Source organism: Podarcis filfolensis (genome assembly GCF_964270895.1).
Source record: "Podarcis filfolensis genome assembly, chromosome: 6".
NCBI classification, from domain to species: domain Eukaryota; kingdom Metazoa; phylum Chordata; class Lepidosauria; order Squamata; family Lacertidae; genus Podarcis; species Podarcis filfolensis.
In genome coordinates, this window is record NC_139609.1 from 76301904 (window position 1) to 76322929 (window position 21026).

Sequence of the window (21026 nt, forward strand, 5' to 3'; positions counted from 1 at the left end):
GTCCGGACAGCCACTCACCCGTGGCTGTCTCAATCGCTGGCAGAATCCGTCAGTGGGCGTTTCTTAAACTTCTTCCAGCAAAGAAGCTCTTTGACGCCTAGTCTCCTCCTACTCTCTCTGCGCGAAAGCCTTCTGCGCAAGGAGGGCGTAGGCAGCGGAGGACCCCTACTCTCCCCGCTGGTCCCCGGCAAGGAGTCATGGGACCGCCTCGCCGCTTCCCCCATCTGCCCCCCTTCTCCACTGGTGCTACGCTGATTCTCTTCCCCAGAAGATGGGCTGCCTCTCCCAATCCCGGGACGCTCTCTGGAATCCCTCTGGATTTTGCTCTCTCCCTCTGGCACTGATGGCAGTTCCCTGACAGGATTGAATGTTCAACTGTTTCATCTCTTGCCCTTTGCACAATTTAATTGCACTCCTCACCTAGAGCCAGTGCTCCTCTCATTTTCCTACTCATATTGAAATTCTGCCCCTAAATGAGGCCAAACTTAGATTCACAAAATGTTTAGGGGTATGCGTACCCCTGTGTCCCCCCAGAAAAGAGGCCCTGCCTAGAGCTATTATTGGTTCTGCAGGAGAAGGAGGGGGGAGGCAGGTATGACATATATACTGTCCCTCCCCCCAACTAATAGAGAGGAAGTTTCGATGGGGGGGGGCAGATATGGAAAAACACAGGAAGAAAGACTTCAGAAGGATTCCCAGAGCACCATTTTACTAATCTGCAAAGCAGCAGTGTAGGGGTGCTAATTCGTTTTTTCAATAACAAAAACCAGCAGTAGGAAATCCAAACCTTGCATCACCAAAACCTATCAGCATCATTTTCAGCTGGTGGGACTCAGCTTAGCCCCCTTTCAGGTAGGCATCAGTGCCACAACCCACCCTGTCTCCTTGCATATTGTCATGTTCCTTCATTGTATTGCTTTTGGAGCCTGCTGAAAACCCTTTTGCATAGGCAAGCCTACCCAGACAAGTCACTTTTAACATATAATTTTATTGTGCATTTGTTTTTAAAACTGCTGATTTATAGTTGGATTCTATTTCGGGTCAATGTGTTTTTTATGTTTGATATTATTGGTATTTTTATGAATGTTTTGTGGGTTTGTTTTTTTTAAAATCTAAATCACAAAGAGGGTTTTGTTGATTAAGCAGTACATAAATATTGCAAAATACATGTTTGTTCATTTATCGTCTTGGGAAGCATAACTTTAAATGTAAATGAAACCCAATTTCTCCCTGATCTCTACCTTGAAGAAATGTGCCCTTGACAGAAAAGTATAATTACCTATCCCTGATGTACAGGGCTGAGCTGTAAATGTCTGAATGTCTCCTTTCCTTTCTCCACCAGGGAAGACCAAATAAAGGAATTCAAACTGAACCAGTAAGTCCCTGCTTTGGGCAATGAGTATGTACACTTTAAACATCTTTATGGTTATTACCACTGCCCTAAATAGCAACCATTTATAAGTAAGACTTCACTCATGGGCAAAAACACTAAAAGGCAGGCATGTGGTCCTTTTTCATAAAACCACTGGGCACAATAGTGTCTGCACATTTTGCCTCGTGTGTTCAGTTCTACAAGGTCTCTTTCTTTCTCTCTCTCTTTTTAAAATGAAAGCTAGAAATCTAAGCCAGACAGTGGTGCAAGCAGGCATCTCTGCCAGCTTCCTGTACTTAGCATTCCTCTGTGTGTGTCAGATTTCTTTCAAAAATGAAGGCATGTACATAATTGAGGGGAAGAACCAATAAAGTTGAGGCCACGATATAGCTTGGTAGAGATAGACCATTGCCATCTTGTGGTGAAATGAAATACTTGCTTTTCCCTCAGTGGTGGCGTTGCAACTAAGTGTTGCAGTGTGGAAGGCTCACATTAAAGGTTCTAAGCAGCCGGCAGCCATCCTCTTTCCCAGAATGCACCATTCCATTTCTTTCCCATGCCTCTTTGAGCCAGTCAGTGTGTTTAGTCCTCATTGGGCTCTTTTGGAATTCCTTCTCCCCTCCCTTCTATGATTTCTCATACAAAGATTTTGTTTTGTAAGTCTGCAAACTGTGAAAATTGCTCAAGACTGCCGTGCTGATATCTTCTCCCTGTGCACAGAAGGTGCATTTGGACAGCATAAGGATCCTACACTCGGAGGATGAGTTCATTGTTGGTAGATGGCTGTGCATTACTTTTTCGCTCAAGCGGGACTTGACAAAGCGTTGGGCTAATTCATGAATGCTTTGTGAGCCACCTGGAGAACTCCTGTTATAGAACAGCTATATAAATGTAGGAAAAGAAGGAAGTGTGGCTTTATGACATCACATGCTGTACAAAATTAATATATTACAGAATAACATGAACAGGACAACTATCCCAGTTGAAGCCTATGGATTTTTTTAAATAACTTTTTTTATTCAAAATTAAAACAAAAGATATTATCCAGAAACATATCATCCTTATCCCATTTTCCTCCCTCCCCCTCCCTCCCCCCACAGAACCCACCCACCCCCACCCGACTTCCCTCAGTTCCAGTCTTTGATTTCTCTAAAAATGCTGTTTTCTGCATGTTACACAGTTGTATATATCCTCAAACTATTTAGCTGATTATTATCAATAAGAAGTTTGTGAATGTTTATTCAAAGCCAAAAGCCTGTGGATTTTAATCTACTCCTAATGGGCCTAGATAGGTAAAACTAGAAGGAAAGCGATAGAATAACACAATGGGAAGGAATCTTGGGGACCCTCCTGACCTCGTTTTTATTGCACATTCATGATGCTCTTGGTGTGATCACATGCGACCCCACTTCCAATGTTGTTTGTGCTTGCAAAACTTTTGGGCTGATCACATTGTTTCATTTCCAATCAGTGCATATGTTGTTTATTTTTGTCCTGCTTTTGCTGCACTATAGTCCCTCCAGACATCAACAATGTGGGGAAGCATCGCAGAAAAAACAAAAACATAATTAATTCACTATTACTGGGCAAGGAACATGTTGCAGAATACACCTGTAATAAAGTACCGGTCTAGAGAAGCTCTTGAAAACCATCTGATAATAAGAAAATTGGGGAATTCGTGGAAGGGAATTTGGGTCGGCTTTAGAAAAAGGTTTTAAGAATGAGTACTGATGTATAAATAGGGATGTTTATAAGTTAAAATGGGTTTTTTTTATTCAAAATGAACTAAATATAAAAAGGTCAAAAATTGGGGATAAGAACTTGCTGAACTAACAATTTGAATTGGAATATAAGAAGGGGAGGTGTGGGGAATCAGGGAAATATGTCATGGAAAATATGGATTGTAAACTTTGTGGTTTTTTAATTTTTTCTTTCTTCCTTTTTTGATTTTTTTTTTACTAAGATGGAAAATTTTTAATAAACATTTATTTAAAAAAAAAGAAAGAAAACCATCTGATAGTCCAAACCCCTGCTCATTGCAGGAATCTTGAAACTACAGCATCTCTGATAGGTGGCTGTCCAGCTTCTGTTTAAAAACATCTTTTAAAAAAGGAGAATAGATTGCCTTCCAAGGCAATCTGTTTTACTGACAGACAGATGGAACTATCTTAATGCTTAGTGGAAATTCCCTTAGCAGAGCTTTTTCTGAAATGGTCCTAAATGGGTTTAAAAGCTTCACCTCCTTAATTTCTCTGTTTCAGACTGCATGCACAAAAGACATTTAAAGAAACATTCCCCCAAAAGGAATCCTGGGAACACACAGCTACAATTCCCAGCACCCTTAATAAACTACAGTTCCCAGGATTTGGGGAGGAGGTAGATATGTGCTTTACATGTATCATGTGCTCAAAACGCAACCCTCATTCTCAGCACTTTCGTTTTACGTACAAGAGCATAGGTCCACACTCTTTCCTTGCAACACAACAGGAGACACACACTGCTGCCCAGTTGAACACAATCCCGAGCTTTTAAACCTTGCTTGCAACACTCACACGGAATTAGTCCTTCCACGAAAACATTCACAGTCAAGTGAGTCCAACTTCTGTCGTTCTGCAAAATCTTAAGCCGCTTGAAAATCCAGCTCTTGGAAATCACATAGCAAAATCCATTGCCTGCAAAATGAATGATCAATCAAACAGCAGGGGGCTCCTTGTTGCTAATTAGTGGCAATCTGTCAGGTCTGATAAGCCGGTGAGAGAGACAGGCTGAACTGTCAAATACCTGCAGCTCAAACACTCATCTGCGGCTTAATACAAGGAAGCCCAGGAGAGATTTCTGATGTCCCCATAGGCTCAGCCCGCAGTAACCTGGCAATGCTTGTTATACAGACTCCTCCCCTCATTCAGGTGTGAGGAAAACAGGAAGCACCAGGTAAGTAGGTGGAGCACAGAAAAGATGTGTCTGTAGGTAGCAACCTGTTGGAATCTTGAGACTGTGCTCATTTCAAAGTCCAAGAACCACTGAAGTCAGGTTGAAGCTCCTATCCAGGTAATGCAAGCTGGCTGGCAAGTATACTGAGGAAAACTATTGTTGTTGTGTGTGTACATTTGGGGAGCTGTTATGGCAGAGAATGTAAGCAAGTAGTGCTCTGTTTGGAAACAGTCAGACAGTGGAATCCTATAATGCCTACTCAGAAATAAGACCTGTTGAGTTCAGTGGATCTTACTTCCAGGTAAGTGAGTATAGGATTGCAGCTTGAAGATTGTGGCACACAGCCTGGGGTGGGGGATTTTGGTGTCCAGGAAGTATCTCGCTGAACTGTCTTGTATATTGGACAATGAGGAAACATTGCTTGCTGTTTTCTTTTTCTTTATGTGTATAGCATAAATGGAGTGAAGCTTGCAAATTGGACAGCAAGCTGAGGTTCTTTTGGCGGGGGATAAATTCAGTAGGGCTAAAGAACTGTATGGCCAAAAGAATTTCAGCTTACTGTCTTAGTTTAACCAGCCTCACAAGGTGGTTGTGAAAATAAAATGGATGGAGAACAGAAGGACCATTTAAGCCTGCTCCGTGCTCCTTGGAGAAAGGGTGAAATAGATATATAAAAATAAAGTTGTCTTTATGTACTGTCCTCCTGAAGAATTATGTTAATCCTTTCCCCAGTGCTCCTCTGCCTGCTGCTATGGTCTGTGGGAAGAACTTAATTTCTGTATTGCATCTAAACCTTGTTGGCTTGCCTTTAGCTCCAGTCCTGACCTGAAGCTGCCTTTCTGGCTGCATCCTCTTAGGTTCCCTTCGTGCAATATTAATGTCAGCTTCAGCTGTGCCTAGGCGCCTCCTCCCTTCAGAAAAAGCACTTCTGCTATGCCAGGTTGACAACTTTGGCTTTACCTGTTCAGGGCTACAATTCTCATCAGAGTGAACAAACTACAGTTCCCAGGATTGTCTGGGGGAAGTCATGTACTTTAAATGAATGGGGCTGTATTCAACATAGTACTAAGGCAAAGGTAGTAAAAAGCTTTTTTCCTTGTGAGGTGTAGCATTCTCCATCTTCTTCCCCATGTACCCCCTAAATCTGGTCTGGTGATTCCTCCAACCCTCTGGAGCAGATTTGGTAATGGGCAGAAGAAGATGGGAAAATCCTCTTGCACTAGTCATTGTATTAGTTTAATGCCTCCCAGGGTCTCAACCGCAGCCCTCTTCTCATAATTGTTTTCAAACAATATTAAAGGGAACAATTCACTTTATTATTAGAATATAAATCACAATGTTGTACCCTTATTTCAGCATGTAGCCATCTATAGCAATATTATGACTGTTTTATACGGGATTAACAAGCAATTTATGGGACAGTTTCTAATACAAGTGTATGGCATCCCTTAATGTCTGTTCACATCTTGCGACACATGAATCCAAATATAGGAACATAGGAAGTCTGACCACTGGTCCACCTAGCTCAGGTGTAGCCAATATAATGTCATCCAGGTGTGGTGGACCTCCCATTAATCCTGACCATTGGCCATACTGCTGAGACCAAAGTATGGCAGGTACCACATTGGCTATCCCTGGTCTAATTCAATATGGCCTACACTGGCAGCAGCCCTCCAGAGATTCAGGTGGGATGTCTCCCAGCTCTAAGTTAAGTTGCTAGGGGTTGAAGGTGGCACCTTTTTGCAAGCAAAGCAGAAGCTCAATGAGTGACCTATCGCCCTTCACCAAGCAGCTCACAACCTATGCATTGTTGCTTGCCAACTACCTGACAGCTAGCCTGTTCTTCTGCTCATGGCCAGGCAGCAAAATCAGAAAAGCTGTTAAGCTCCTTGTGGCCTGCACCTGGTTTGATAGATCACCAGTGAGACAGGCCAGCCTCATTTCCGTGGGAGTTGTTGAAAGACAGCAAATAAAAATTGCATGTTTCTACCTGCTGTGTTGTTACCACTCAGCTGTTGGGTGGTGTGTGAAGTTGCTACAGATGTCCTATGAGCAATGTTGGAGAACTGAGTCAAATACACCGAGCATGTAGGGAAACCCAATTTAATAAGTTGCAAGTGGAGATAGGGAGATCGGAGTAGAGCTTCTTTCTAAGGTGTGCCAGTCACCAGGTGAAGGAAAGATGGGTGGCAAATGCAAAGGACAGCAGTAGCCTAGGAGTGAAACACTCGACTGCAGAAAGGGCTGAGCAGTTTAGAAATACTGGTGCATGATCATGACAAAATGTGGTTGTTCTCAGTGTACTCTAGCTGGGGAGAAGAATGCTTTGTTTATTGTGTGGCTGTCCTGCAGGTACTTAGTGTGTGGATAAAGAAAATAATGATGGCTTTCACAGCATTGACACTGATAAGGGTACAGGATGCTTTCTTTGCCATCCTGGCCTACTTAGCAGTTCAGGAAGGAGAACAAGCCTCGGCTGAATTTCTTGTTAGCAGGGGCTGGCTTTAGAGTTCCTGCTTTGTTTTCCGGCAGGGCACTTGTGCCTTTAATTACTAATGACAGACAGAAACCCAGCTGGTGTGTCTGTCTCTCCCTTTACTACATGGAGGTGCAATAGCGGGGAAAGCTTTCTTTGGTAGAGCTGTACTAGAAAGCAGCAATGACCTTTGTGGCTCTGAAGTTCCCTTAGGAGTGTTGTTGCAAACAGCTTTCAGGAATTTGAATTATTGGCCTCTTCTACCAGGTAATTTTAAAATTTGGAGCCCTGGGTATTACCTCTGAAAAGTGTGTGCTCCAATGAATGTAAAGTTTGTGTGCTCAAGTCCGAGATAAATATTAGGTGTGTTTATCTGTGCATTTGCAGCCTGTTTGAGTCACTCTGTGTGCTATCCCTTTGATCTGCAATTCAGCTCCTGTGTAACTCTTTATAAAATAAAACCACTGTGTTTCCCAATTCAGTATAACAGGAAATCTAAAAAAGGTTATATCCTTTTCTCCTTTTGGCCAAAGTAGATGAAATTTATGGGCACAGGAGCTCCTTCAAAGTGGTTTAAACATACCAAATTGCAGGGTAATTGGTCCAGGGCCTTTTTGTTGCAACATCCACTGTGGGAGGCTTGGGAGTTTGTTTCTTGCTCTCTTACCTTAAAATAATGAAGAAGTAGCCAAATGGTGTGTATTCTTGCTTGTACCTTTTTTTAAAAAAACTTTGTAGTTTCATGTCAGCCTTTCTTTCTGGCGATTGTTTGGGAGCCAGCGTAGTGTAGTAGTTAAGAGCAGTGGACTCGTAATCTGGTGAACCAGGTTTGCTTCCCTGCTCCTCCACCTGCAGCTGCTGGGTGACCTTGGGCTAGTCACACTTCTCTGAAGTCTCTCAGCCCCACTCACCTCACAGAGTATTTGTTGTGGGGGAGGAAGGGAAAGGAGATTGTTAGCCGCTTTGAGACTCCTTAAGGGAGTGAAAGGCGGGATATCAAATCCAAACTACTACTACTACTACTACTACTACTTCTTCTTCTTCTTCTTCCTCCTCCTCCTCCTCCTCCTCCTCCTCCTCCTCCAATAGTCTTTACAAGCCTTCAGATAAGTTTTTACAGTTTTCTGATGGGCCTTACAATGTGTCTTGAATGCCCTCATACAGATGTAACTTTCTCTTAGTAAGATTTCATAGCCAGGTCCTATTAAAATTTAGGCCTCCTTTTGAGCCTTTTATATAGCTTAAGTTCTCGAGCCTGGATAGAGTTCTAAAGTTCGACTTCCACGAGACTCCATGACTCTGAAGGCAGATTATTTATTAATGTGATTCACTGACTTCATAGCTCTGGCTCACTGTAATCATTCCTTTCCTGTTTTATTTAAAGGTTGATACAGAACTATAGTCACTGATGAGCTCATGACAACATCATCAGCTGTCTGTGTAAAAAGTCAGAAATGCAGAAGTTTGATGTGGCTTTATTGAGAAATTACAGTGGGCCTTGGGACCTGTTATTCTGACTCCTACCACTTTCTATCTGCAGCAACAGAAGGCCTACAGTCTCTCTGCTCCTGTGTTCTGCTCTAATGAACCACTACCATTTTTTAAGAGTGGGGTAGTTCATTGGGGTGTCTTCTAGATGATGTTGTACTCCAACTCCCATCATCTCCAGCCAATGGCCAGGAATGATGGGAATTTCAGTCTAACAACATCTGGAGAGCAATAGATTGGCAACCAGCCCCTGGTTTAACCTTCTACCTTTTAGCTCTTGGTGTTGGATCATGTCATTTGACAGTCTTCCCACAACCTTAGGCCTGGGATCTACCTATGGCTGAACTTGAACCTGCAGCTAGGCTTGCCAGCTTCTCAGCCGGCCACTGTAGCTGGGTCTCTTAAACTGGGTCACAACAGGAGCACGACCACCATGCAATTATATGATAAAAGATTAAGAAATGGTTCCTCAAATACATGTTTGGGTTAAAAGTGGGCCCTGGATCTGAAAAGGTTGAAGATGACTGTTCTAGAGTACTCTGCTGAAAGTTCACAAATATACCGTTCTGCCACAAATGCATGTTGCTTTCTTTATGGGTGCAAACTCCAGGCCTCTGATGGCTTTGTCCAGCATGGAGATCTGAGAAAAGAGCCCCTGCTGCTGACTTTTGCTTGTCCTGAAGTTGCTTATAACCCAGGACCCTGTCCACAACAATGCTGTGTCAACAAAGTATGATTTTACACAGTTGTGCACATGCACACTATTTATGAATGCTTTCCAAAGCTGCCCTCAAGACTTTAGGTGAACATAACTGTTGAGGACAGAGAGGGGAGCTCTAACAGTTTCTGTGCTATGGGCTGTGAGCTTGCTTGCGTAGCTGCCAATTAAATTGCACCAAAGAATGCTCAGCTCAGCAGGTTACTGTGGCAAGGGGACTGTCTCATGACCTTCTCTCGGCTCTGAACAGCATGGAGCTGACAGAGGCAATGAAGTTTCCAGAGTCAGCCAGGGCCCCTTCCCCCTGCCTCTCTAGGAATCACTTTATCCTTGATATTTGCAGGATAGGAAAGGTAAACACCTGCAGCTCTTCTGCTGTCTGCTTAGAAAGAGAAGCCTGGTCCTCATGCTGGCTCAGTTTGGCTCAGTGTAGATTCCAGAGGGCCTTATGAAATGTTTGGGAGCAAGATCGGCTCTCTCAAATTGCTCAGCAGAGGTGGGTTTCTTTCTAGGGAGGGAGGCAATGTGAAACTGCCCCAAATTTGCTGGGTAAGAAGCAGCTTACTTTGCTGTGTGTGTGTGTGTGTGTGTGTGTGTGTGTGTGTGTGTGTGTTTGAGATGCTCTTCATATGGCTGTGGGCATTTCCATGGGTTCGTGGATTTTGTGTGTGTTCACATACAGTAATTGTATAATAGTTGCAGTGGAGCATTATTTTCCCAATAACGGATCACTGTTGTAGGTAAATGGTGTTTTTTAAGGATAAAAAAGTTTTGCTGCTGGAGCGTGTCTTTTTGTATTCTGCTTGCTGTGGCTATTGCATTCTGAAGTGCTGCATATACTTAATTCATGGTAGCATTAAGGAGAAAGATCCCCAAGTGCAAGCATTTGGCTGATAGAATGACCGCCTCTTCTCTCCCCGAATTCTGTCCTGGGGTTCTCTCGACCCTCCCAAGTAAGCCCCACCAAGCTTGGTTGGACTCTTGCATATCTTACTTCTTGAGACACGCATTTAGGGTAACACTAGGGCACTCTGTATTTTTTCAGGACACAAGTCATGTGCCCAGCACTTTGTGTTAGCACTCATGTAAGCTCCTGCACAAAAATAGAGGTCGGGGATGGAGCAATTGGGTACCAAGGACATAGCCAAGGCGAGGCAGGGGGGCTGCTGCCCCCAATCAATAAAAATGCATAGCAAATTGAGGTTCTGCCCCCCAACAGAAATCCTGGCCATGCCCATGACAGGCACAATCCCAATTTCTCCTTTCTCCTTGACCATTTCGAAACACTTTGGACATCAGACCCAGGCTCTATGTAGTGTAATGGAGCAGTGTTCATTTTTAAATATTATGGGACAATGTGGATAACAAATACCCTCTTTTTCTTTACATCAGTACATTGCCGACTGTGGCTGAACAAATGAGCACAGCACACAGGATGTTACAAAATACACATTTGTTCTTATTTTCTTTTATGAAATGTTGCAGGGTTGAAAAGTCTAAATGAGCACTGCTAAATGACATTGTGTACCAAATAAATCAAGTCCCTGTGATGTTACTTCCTCCCCAGTGACCATTTATAGATTGTCAAGTGAGAGCCATTTGAAAAAGATGAACTCACGAAAGGGGCAGAAACACACAGAGACATTATTTAGAGTTTGCTTTCAATGAGGCTCTTTAATAAGAAATGGAAATGTCAGGACCTTGGTGTCCATTAGTAACTGTTGGGGGAATAAACTGCTGCCAGATGACATCCTTGAGAATTAGTCATAGAATCGCAGAGTTGAAGGAAACCTCAAAGGTCATCTAGTTTCCACAATGCAGGAAATGCGCTGCTCCAGCATTCCTGGTAGGTAACTATTCAGCCTTTTGGCAAATGGTCTTGACTTGCTCTGTGTTATCACGCCTTTAATGGCTGCTTTGTTGTAGTATATCTCATCGTGAGGAAAAGGTTGTGTGCGCAAGTGGGTGACCTGAGACCCAAGGATTTGAATGAAGATGAATATTGCATCTTTGATGTACAAGTAGCACTACGCTTAATTTGACTGTGCCAGTTCCTATGAAATAATTCCATGCGGCCACTTCATACCAAAAAGAAAGCAAGCCATTTCACACACTGAAGGATAACTGAAGTATTTTTGAACTGCAATTGGATGTTGAGTTATTAAATCAGTTGCCAAGATGATTCTATTCCTACATGATGCCTTATTTTAGGACTGGATTATTATTTTAATTGTACATCTTATTACATATTAATTGGGAGTGGTGGTTTACCTTAATGTTTCCGCATGAATTGGCAGTGGTAACTCTCTGGTTCCATTTGTGGGCAACTTCCTATGTACCAGTGACTTTTATGCTACCATCTCTCTTCACTAGTTCCCCCATTCATTTTTAGATGAAATTAAATTGTTGTAGATGGCTGCTCATATCAGAGAGAGCATTATGTTTCCTGTGTAATGGGTGCCTGGAGTAAGAGTGGTGGTGGGCTGACTTACTCCTGATTCTACAGGGAGCCCCATGGAGGATGCCACATATTTTCTTGCCCCTTAGCTCTTCCACAGTCAAGGTCAAAGAAGTTCTTTGTCCATTTTGTTATAGACTGTAATAACGACTAAGGCTTCTGCCTATGCTGTCCATTATGTGTTTTATGTAAAATAAGCTTGTAATGACATCTTCAGTGTAAGAAGAGTGCATCATGATTACTTAATTTGCGTAGGTGTGTAGTGTACTGGCACAGCCAAGGGGCATCAGTGCATGGTTACTATAGACATCTGAAGTCTTCTTAATAACTCCTCGTGACTTAATTACAAGGTTCAAAGCCTTTCCCATGAATAACGCGAGTGCACACCGGGTGACTCATATAAAAAACAAAGTTGTAACGTTGATCAACACTGGAATTGCTCACTCTGCTGAGGTGCAAGTTTCTTCAAGTATTCTATATTTTCTTATCTTAATTTCTTGGGTGTCAAGGATGGAAACTAAGCTAATGAGCAAGGCTGTCAGATTGGTTGAATTGAATGGATTAATATATATATATATAATTTAATTGACTAGAAAGGTGCCCTTGATTAAAATTTCACAAACATTAAAAAAATTAGAAGGCCGAAGGGCATTTCCCATTTCTCTTGCATAGGTGGACGTGCCTTTTCCTGCGATACCTGCTATGACATTTGTGTGCATCCTCTAAAATCAAATTGTGCTGCTTCAGAACCAATGTTTTACCTATATGTAAATTTCATCAATAAAACTGATTTATCAGCTAAAACCCATATAATTAATTGGCTGGCGAAACAGTTGCTGAATGTTCATTTCTGTGGTGTCTGTTAAAAATCTCATGCTTAGAGATAGGGCATTAGATCTAGGCAGAAAATAGAAGCTAGCAAAGGTATATCAGTCCACTACCCCTAGCCAATGAATCTTCACTTTGTTGAGTAGCAGGCATGCTGATTCTCCTTAGGGAGCAAAGGGCCACACAAGTGGTTCTAATTCTGTCTCCTTCCATTGCAGTGCTTCAGAGACACCTAGGAATATTAGTTAGGGACACATGTATTATTTCTAACCCACTTGCTGGTCCTGTATCCTGAAAGCAGATCTAGACATTACAAGGGAAGCACAAGATTCCGAAACTTGAGTTTGCCTCTTAACACCGAAATGTTTGTGGGAGATACTTGCATGGGAGAATTGAGTAAGAGCGGGTGCTTAGATGTTCTCCTACCTAGTCATTCTGATCATTTGTATTAGTCTATAAATAGTGCTTAGTTCCATTGTTATTGGCCATCATGTTGTGTTATATTGTTCAGCTAGTCATTCTACCCAGCAGGTGTGGCCCAACTGGATTTAAACCTCTCTACACACCCAATGGCTCTTAAAATGGAAAACTAGCCTGTCCAGAAAGATGGCTTTGGGGAAATTATTTTGGTTTCTCTATGATAGTCATGTATCTGTTGGCTCTGTGGCATTTGCAACCTCTTGTTTTCAGGAAGCCATTATTCATATGTCACTGATGATATCCTTCTTACCAGCTGAATCTCCTAGTTATCTTGGGTGACACAGAACCCTGGAATCAGTAACTTCCGATGTGTAAAATCATCCACCATGCATTCCGTAGAATGAGTTTAGGAAGCAGGAAAGCCTAATATGTTTGCTTTCATTGGTGGTGTCCTCAGGCTTCAGGAGTCATATCACAATGGCTGACTATAGATGACTGTTTGCCAAGTGGTAACTGCCCACACTGCAAACTTTATAAAATTAGAGCTGGGACGTGGCTGAACTTCCAGATCCTTCTCAGAACAGATAGTAACATATAGAACACAAAGTAGTCCAGAAATGGCATAACACCTCCTTTGGATTAAAGGTGCCATATACTAAAAGTTGCTGACCTTTTTGGATCTGTGGGTACATTTTGAATTTTGGAAGAGTGCTGGGGGTGCCAGTCCTAAAATGGCTGCCATGGGGGTAAAGCATAACCCAAAATTGGCTGTTATGGAGAGCACAGCATAACACAAAATTAGAGAGGCAACTATCCCTGACAACTTCATCCTTGCCATAGGAAGTCAGTTATGCCCTGATTGTGGGAGATTACAGAATACAGATTATTCTCATCCTCTCCCTCTCACTCTCCCGCTCTCTCTGTGATGGTGTTACTGTCTAATAACAGGGAGCATTCCTTAGTACCAGGAAAAATATACATCACTGTCACTCTCATGTCACATAAATTAGTTAGAAGGTATGTACACATTTTGCCCCATAGCTTGCTTTCTAGGAGGCTAGAGACAAAGGGCTTATCCACACTTACCTTCTGCCTCGCTCTTTCCTGGCAGAGGTCTGCACTGAAAAGCTCTGTGTCTGAGGGCATTGTTTGTTTGTTTTTTGCCCCAGAGCTTTCCCTGCAAAAACCCTCTCTTTATTGCTCAGAGCAAACATCAATTCAGGTTTTCCACAAATTGCCGTTTGCTCTGATTGAGCTTTAAAGAGCAGGATTTCACAGGGAGAGCTCCCAAGGAAAGGGTGCACAGACACAGACCTTTGAAGTGTGGACCGTGCCTGGAAAGAGCAGAGGAAGGGTAAGTGTGGAGAAGCCATTACTTCTTTTTCTTAAAATGGAAGCTCAGTGTCTGTGGGACCTGCCCAGTGATACCAATGGAAGCATTCCTAGATAACATCCATGGGTTGGGGACCCTGTATTACATGATTATTCGAAAACTTTTAAAAATCTGTCTCTTCCTCCTTTCTGTTTGTAGTCTCGGACAATGAACTATGTGGGGCAGCTCGCTGAAACGGTGTTTGGCACTGTGAAGGAGCTGTATAAGGGCCTGAACCCAGCCACCCTGACAGGCTGCATTGATGTCATTGTGGTGAGGCAACCAGATGGCTCCTTCCTCTGTTCACCTTTCCATGTGCGCTTTGGGAAGCTGCGTGTTCTGCATTCCAGTGAGAAAGTGGTAAGTGACACTCGATGTGTGTTGACAAGGACTAATATGCTTGAAGATCAAGGAGGTCAAATGTGGAAACTACCAAATTCCACCACGATCGACAATTCTCACAAAGTTACGCTTAGTAACCTTAATGTTGCAGGATGTGGGTTATGGATTATTGCTGGGAAGTTGATTTTGTTTTTGGCATCTACTAACAACTTTTTAGTCCCAGCAAGGCTATCCAGGCAGGTGATTTTAGCAGCCGTGAGTGTTTTTAAATTACTAATTTTATTTTGTATGTATTTTTTTAGCTCTTTAAAATATTTGCTTTTTATTGGTATTTTAAATGTGTGTTTTAGACAGCATTGCAAACCACTTAGATGTATATATCACTTACTATTTTGCTAAATAAAAAAATGAGTAACTTGTGTGGGGGATGCCCATTCATACAGTCTTCTCAGCACAAAACCATATGGATTACTGGTCTTGTGACATTTGAGCAAATTTAGTAATCTGTGTACAGTACTGCCATGCTAAAAAGATTGTATGAATGGGCCATACTTTTCAAGTGCCATTCAGAACTTCAGACTTATCTCACATTATAGATTGACTATTGGTTAAAAATTCTCTAAACATGCCTGCCAAATAGGAAAGAGTTGAACTTCCATTAACCCTTGAGCCCAAATTTGTTGCCTGTCCAGTCGTCTCCTGTGAGACATATAAAGGTAAAGGCACCCCTGCCCGTACGGGCCAGTCTTGACAGACTCTAGGGTTGTGCGCTCATCTCACTCTATAGGCCGGGAGCCAGCGCTGTCCGCAGACACTTCCGGGTCACGTGGCCAGCGTGACAAGCTGCATCTGGCGAGCCAGCGCAGCACATGGAACGCCGTTTACCTTCCTGCTAGTAAACGGTCCCTATTTATCTACTTGCACCCGGGGGTGCTTTCGAACTGCTAGGTTGGCAGGCGCTGGGACCGAAAGACGGGAGCACACCCCGCCGCGGGGATTCGAACCGCCGACCTTTCAATCGGCAAGTCCTAGGCGCTGAGGCTTTAACCCACAGCGCCACCCGCGTCCCCTGTGAGACATATGGGAAGCCACAAAAGCACAATCTAGAAACACACTGGTCCAAGGTCACATTGGCTCAAACAACATAACCAGTACATTTCCGAGCACAATTCAGAGTGTTGGTGCTGACCTTTAAAGCCCCAAACAGCCTCGGCCCAGTATACCTGAAGGAGTGTCTCCACCCCTATCGTTCTGCCTGGACACTAAGGACCTGCTCCGAGGGCATTCTGGCAGTTCCCTCCCTGCAAGAAGTGAGGTTACAGGGAACCAGGCAGAGGGCCTTCTCGGTAGTGGCGCGTGCCCTGTGGAATGCCCTCCCATCAGATGTCAAGGAAATAAACAATTATCCGACTTTTAGAAGACATCTGAAGCCAGCCCTATTTAGGGAAGTTTTTAATGTCTGAAGTTTTATTCTGTTTTTAATGTTCTGTTGAAAGCTGCCCAGAGTGACTGGGGAAACCCAGCCAGATGGGTGGTGTAGAAATAATAAATTATTATTATTATTATTATTATTATTATTATTATTATTATTATTATTTATTACCAGTTTTACAGTGGAGGTGGGTACTTGTCATGCATCCTGCTGAGGGCCATTTTTGAATTGGACCTGTGTTCTGCACAGTACAGCCAAGTGATCCGTATTGCACAAAGATGTGCCTGCTATGTGGGGAGACGAGCTTGTTTGTTGCTTTATCTCATGCCACATTGTTCCTGACCTTTTAAAAATATATATACACACAATGAGGTACAACATGTACTTCAACCTTTCCACTGGCTTCCTGCAATTTCAAATCTGCTATGCTCATTCGTGACGATGGGGTTTAAGTGAAGCATAATATTTATGAAAGGAAATGTGACTAAGTGTATTTTCTCCCTTGTCTCTGACCAAAGTCCTGTTAATGTAGTGGGTGGGGGACAAAATGGAAGTATGGGCCGCTAAAGAGGGTTCATGATGGAGAAAGGCTAGTTTTATGGCATGGAGAGATGAGGTGCTTTCTTGGACGCTAGAGGCAGTTGTCCATTTGGAAAGCAAGCCCCCATTTAAATTAGAATTATATCACTGGAATGTGCCGTGTCAAAAGTTCTCACAGTAAAACCAGGCCTGCAGCCAGGCTGATCTTTTTTTAGAAAAAGAAAAAAAAAACAGGCCGGACTGTTTTTCTTTCACTTAGCCTGAAAAAGTCTAGCATGTACAATTATGAATTTGCATGTGTTTCGACTGAGATTATAAACTAAGCAGTGCCTGGTTTAATTTTATTCTCTTGCTATAAAAAGCAGCGACTCATATCAAAGTTAGTGAGGTAACATTAAACGATTCCATGCTGTGCTGTTTCTGCACTAATCTAATATGTGTTTATGAATAACCTGCATGAAAATTCATTTTTAGAAATGAAAAATGAAAATGTTCATCAACATCTATCAAAATACAAATTTCTCTGTTGTGTCGTCTTTCAAAATGTGCATTTTAAAATGATTTTTAATGCGTTTGTTAATTAACTGCACTATATTTGCATGTCATCCCAATGCATAAAGTTCCCTGTGTGGTTTATTTTATTGTTTTTTGAGCTGAAGCACTGGAATATTTTGGAAGTGTGAAAGGCAGGGGATAACTATTCCTCACAATGCCGATGAGGTCAGCTTGGTCTTGGAATTCACAAAGATCAAATTCCTCATACATCTCTAAGTCCCAGATATGGAAAGCGGTTAGAATGCTTTTTGTGTCAACTTCACTGTTGCTTTCTAGGCTATAAACAGTTAACCCTCTTTTTTTTAGGTTGACATTGAAATTAATGGCGAGCCAGTCAATCTGCATATGAAGCTGGGTGACAATGGAGAAGCCTTTTTTGTCCAGGAGTCAGAGGAACGCAAGGTGGGAAGATATTAACATTCGAAAAGACATTAAAAACCACCCCTCAACTTTTCAGCTTCCAAATAGACTACACTGAAGGCTTGTTGTTTTCCCAATACTCTTTTGCCTTACTTCTCACTCCTGAAGTCCTCATCACTGGTTTTAGGGTAGTGCAGGCGGTTCTCCTGCACAGGGCAACAAGCAGAGGGCGCACAAAATTGAGAAGATCCATTCAGAGGTGTCATTTTTTTGCCTCACACAGAGCACCATATGACAAAAAGATTACCCAAGTCCTTGGCCATGCCTCTCAACAATCTGGATAAATTCCTCCTGATAAATTTCACCTATATCTCAGACCATAATCCACTGGATTTCTTGTCTTGCTTTTAATTTTTTTTGCTAGTCCAGTGCTTGGCCCTTTCTTGGGTCACATTGAAAACACATTGCTTTCCCTCCCCCAAAGGATCCTGGGAACTTTACCCATGAGAGTTACAATTCCTCTAACAAATTACATTTTGGGGGGAAGCAAATTTTCGGGTGTGATCTTGGTAACCTTCTGCGACAGGGCTTTTCTGTTCCTCGAAACCACTACAATGTGTGTGAAGTTGGTACTGAGAAGGCCCTGATTCTCTGGAGCATAGCAAATCAAGACCATCTGCATATATTTTCTCATTTTAAATATGTTTTGTCTGTTTTGGCTAGTTTCTGAAGCTCTGTTCTCTTGAAATCGGACAACTCTATCTGCCTTTTGAGACTTTGCCAGGCACTTCCTCTGGCTCATTCAACGAGAAGTGATCACATTTCAATAGATGTCCAAAACTTTGTATGAAAGAGAAGCTTCTCTTCAGGGGAAAAAGTTCATGAGAAAAAAGTTCATCTATTAAATGGATCCTCAGAGAAACATGCTCTGAAGCCCATCATAATTCTCTACTGAAATTTTCAGGGTGCCAAATTCAGACTTTGTGGCACTGTACAGTAGGCTTCCTGTATTTCTCTGCTGACTCAGAGAGGTGGAGCAGCAGATAAAACATTTTATAGATGTCTTTCAGCTGTTCATTACCAACAATGTAAACTAGGGGGGCAGCTTTCAAGCAATGACCCACCCCCATGTATGCTCATTGTCCCCTAATGAATACATGAAAAAAGTTGGAGTTATCCTCTTTTTTCTCTCTCCACACTCTATTCATTTGCTATCCTCACTACATGTTTCTATATCCTGGGCTTTTCCCACTCTCTGGCAGTAATAGTACTCCAAGAATTTGGTCCTACAACAGTGGACAAAAACGAAGGGCCTTTCTTAAAATGCCCCTGCCTTTTCATCGCTAACTTCCCATCATGCCAAAGTTCGCCATAACAAATGAGAGAAGCAATTCTTACTTAATAGCCTGTGCACCTCAATTCCTGGGATGAAGCAAGGAATGGGATTCCAAATTCCTCTTGCACTGGTCTCCCAGATAGATCATAAAGCCTGCTAATCCTTTGCATTTGACACTGAGGGCTCATCCAGTCTTTCTTTTGCACTGTGCTTTCCAGGTCTGTGTCCAAGTGGGCTGTTTTTTGTTTTTTTGTCTTTGTCCTTACACCTTTCCCTGGGAAAACCTGCTGATTACCACTGAATCAGAACAATCAGGGGTTTTGCAGATTGACACTTGTTCCAATTCAGAGGTGGTTGTTGTTGTTTAGTCATTTAATCGTGTCCGACTCTTCGTGACCCCATAGACCAGAGCACGCCAGGCACTCCTGTCTTCCACTGCCTCCCGCAGTTTGGTCAAACTCATGTTGGTAGCTTTGAGAACACTGTCCAGCCATCTCGTCCTCTGTCGTCCCCTTCTCCTTGTGCCCTCAATCTTTCCCAACATCAGGGTCTTTTCCAGGGCATCTTCTCTTCTCAGGAGGTGGCCAAGCCTCAGCTTCAGGATCTGTCCTTCCAGTGAGCACTCAGGGCTGATTTCCTTCAGAATGGATAGGTTTGATCTTCTTGCAGTCCATGGGACTCTCAAGAGTCTCCTCCAGCACCATAATTCAAAAGCATCAATTCTTTGGCAATCAGCCTTCTTTGTGGTCCAGCTCTCACTTCCGTACATCACTACTGGGAAAACCATAGCTTTAACTATATGGACCTTTGTTCAGATATGCGCTTGGAAAAACACTGGAAAGCACAGCACAAAAGAAAGTCAGGATGAGCCCTAACACATAAATTTACAATTTTATCCAAGGTTTATCTTTGTTTGTTTCTATGGATTTATACCCAGCATTGAATGAAATGATCCCCGAGGTATATTACAAGAGATTGCAATAACAGATGCACATCAATAGCCCTTACTCCTCAAGTCAATACATGGGGTCCTGAGTTTTCTTCATTTCTACTGCATAGTCACAGAGCAACATACCATTAAATACAAGTGTTCTTTCTGGTGGGGAGGAGTGGGGGAGAAGGCTCCCTACAGCTATTCTTTCATTGGCTGATGAGGCATGGAGCCAGGCTGTTCTTCCCCTTGCTGTGATGATTGTTTCCTGGGAGGGAGGAGTTTCAACCTCCCAGCATTCCTTTGTCTCCTGACCAGTTGCAGAGGCCACAGTGCACTCTCCTTCCGTTTGCCATTCCAGGTATTGATTTGCCTGGTTTTATAGTAGCCACAAGGAACCTGTGGCCCTGCAGATGCTGCTGAACTACAACTCCCAGCACTCCTGAGTGGGGTTGATGGGGAGTGAAGTTCTATAACATTGAGAGTCACAGGTTCCCTGTTTCTGTTTTATAGTTTAATCAGCTCCTAACTTGGGTCAGAGGTTGAGCATTTTTGTGTGCGCCCCTCCCCTTGTTCCAGGAAAACATCCCCACTTCCATGTGCACATCTCCCATCCCACTGGAGAAAAATGCAGAGCCTGTGTCCAGATCGTCCAGCTTGCATGGAAACCCTGAAGTCTTGGGCTCAGAAACAACCCTTCGCAAGAAAAGATGGCGCAAGAAGAAACCAAAGAAGAGGGAGTCACTGGGAGACTCCACTTCAGAAGAAGAAGGAGGAGGGACTGAAAGTGAGAAATCTCTGGAGGAGAAGCGGAAGCTGTTGACTTCCAAGTAAGTAGGTTGTAACCAAAACTTGGATTACCATCATGTGTTGAATTGCTGCAAATGACAGCCATCATTGGTATTTGCACCAGCTTTGCAGCTGTGCAATACATTTTGTTGTTTTGCTGCTTTGCTGCCGGGAGTTCAGGGGTTGGACAGGAGAGCATTTCCTGGGGCTAGAGGACTGTTTAAAGCTCCTTAATAGTCAGAGGTCAAGTGGGGCAGATGCATCCTTTTTTAGGAAATTACAGTGAAAGGGAGTGGCACAGCCCTGCAATGCCAGTATATAAGGGGTAACCTGAGAAAGTGCTCTCTCAGCACAAAATTGATTATAACCAGTGCTTTTTTTCTGCAGGGACACATGGGTACACATACCTCTAAAAATTTTGTGAATCTAAGTTTGGCTTTATTTCAATATGAGTAGGAAAATGAGAGTACTCCTAAACATTTTTTTTTTTAGAAAAAAGCACTGATTATAACCATATAAGAATGCACTTTTGATTGACAAATGGCATGGGACAGGAACAACATGAGGATAATGCTGTGTTTGTACAATGCCATCAAAAGTCCAATGCACTGAATGTGCAGTATATTATCACACATTGTGTGCACACTCTAAATTTAATTGTTAAACTTCATAGCCATA

The 21026-nt window shown here is 42.8% G+C and overlaps 1 protein-coding gene across 3 annotated transcripts in view; it reads left to right on the plus strand.

Moving 5' to 3' along the window:
- The first annotated feature begins 4268 nt into the window (after positions 1 to 4268).
- Positions 4269 to 21026, plus strand: part of LPIN3 (lipin 3) — a 39551-nt gene continuing 22793 nt past the window's right edge. For 2 of the 3 annotated variants that reach the window (XM_083618506.1, XM_083618508.1), the window contains exons 1-4: positions 4269 to 4420; positions 14223 to 14423; positions 17239 to 17334; positions 20139 to 20389. In XM_083618506.1, coding sequence (XP_083474632.1) covers positions 14232 to 14423; positions 17239 to 17334; positions 20139 to 20389 — 539 coding nt within the window. In that variant the 5' untranslated portion in view covers positions 4269 to 4420; positions 14223 to 14231. Of the gene's footprint in view, positions 4605 to 14222; positions 14424 to 17238; positions 17335 to 20138; positions 20390 to 21026 lie in introns of all 3 variants that reach the window. The other variant, XM_083618507.1, reaches the window with a different exon arrangement.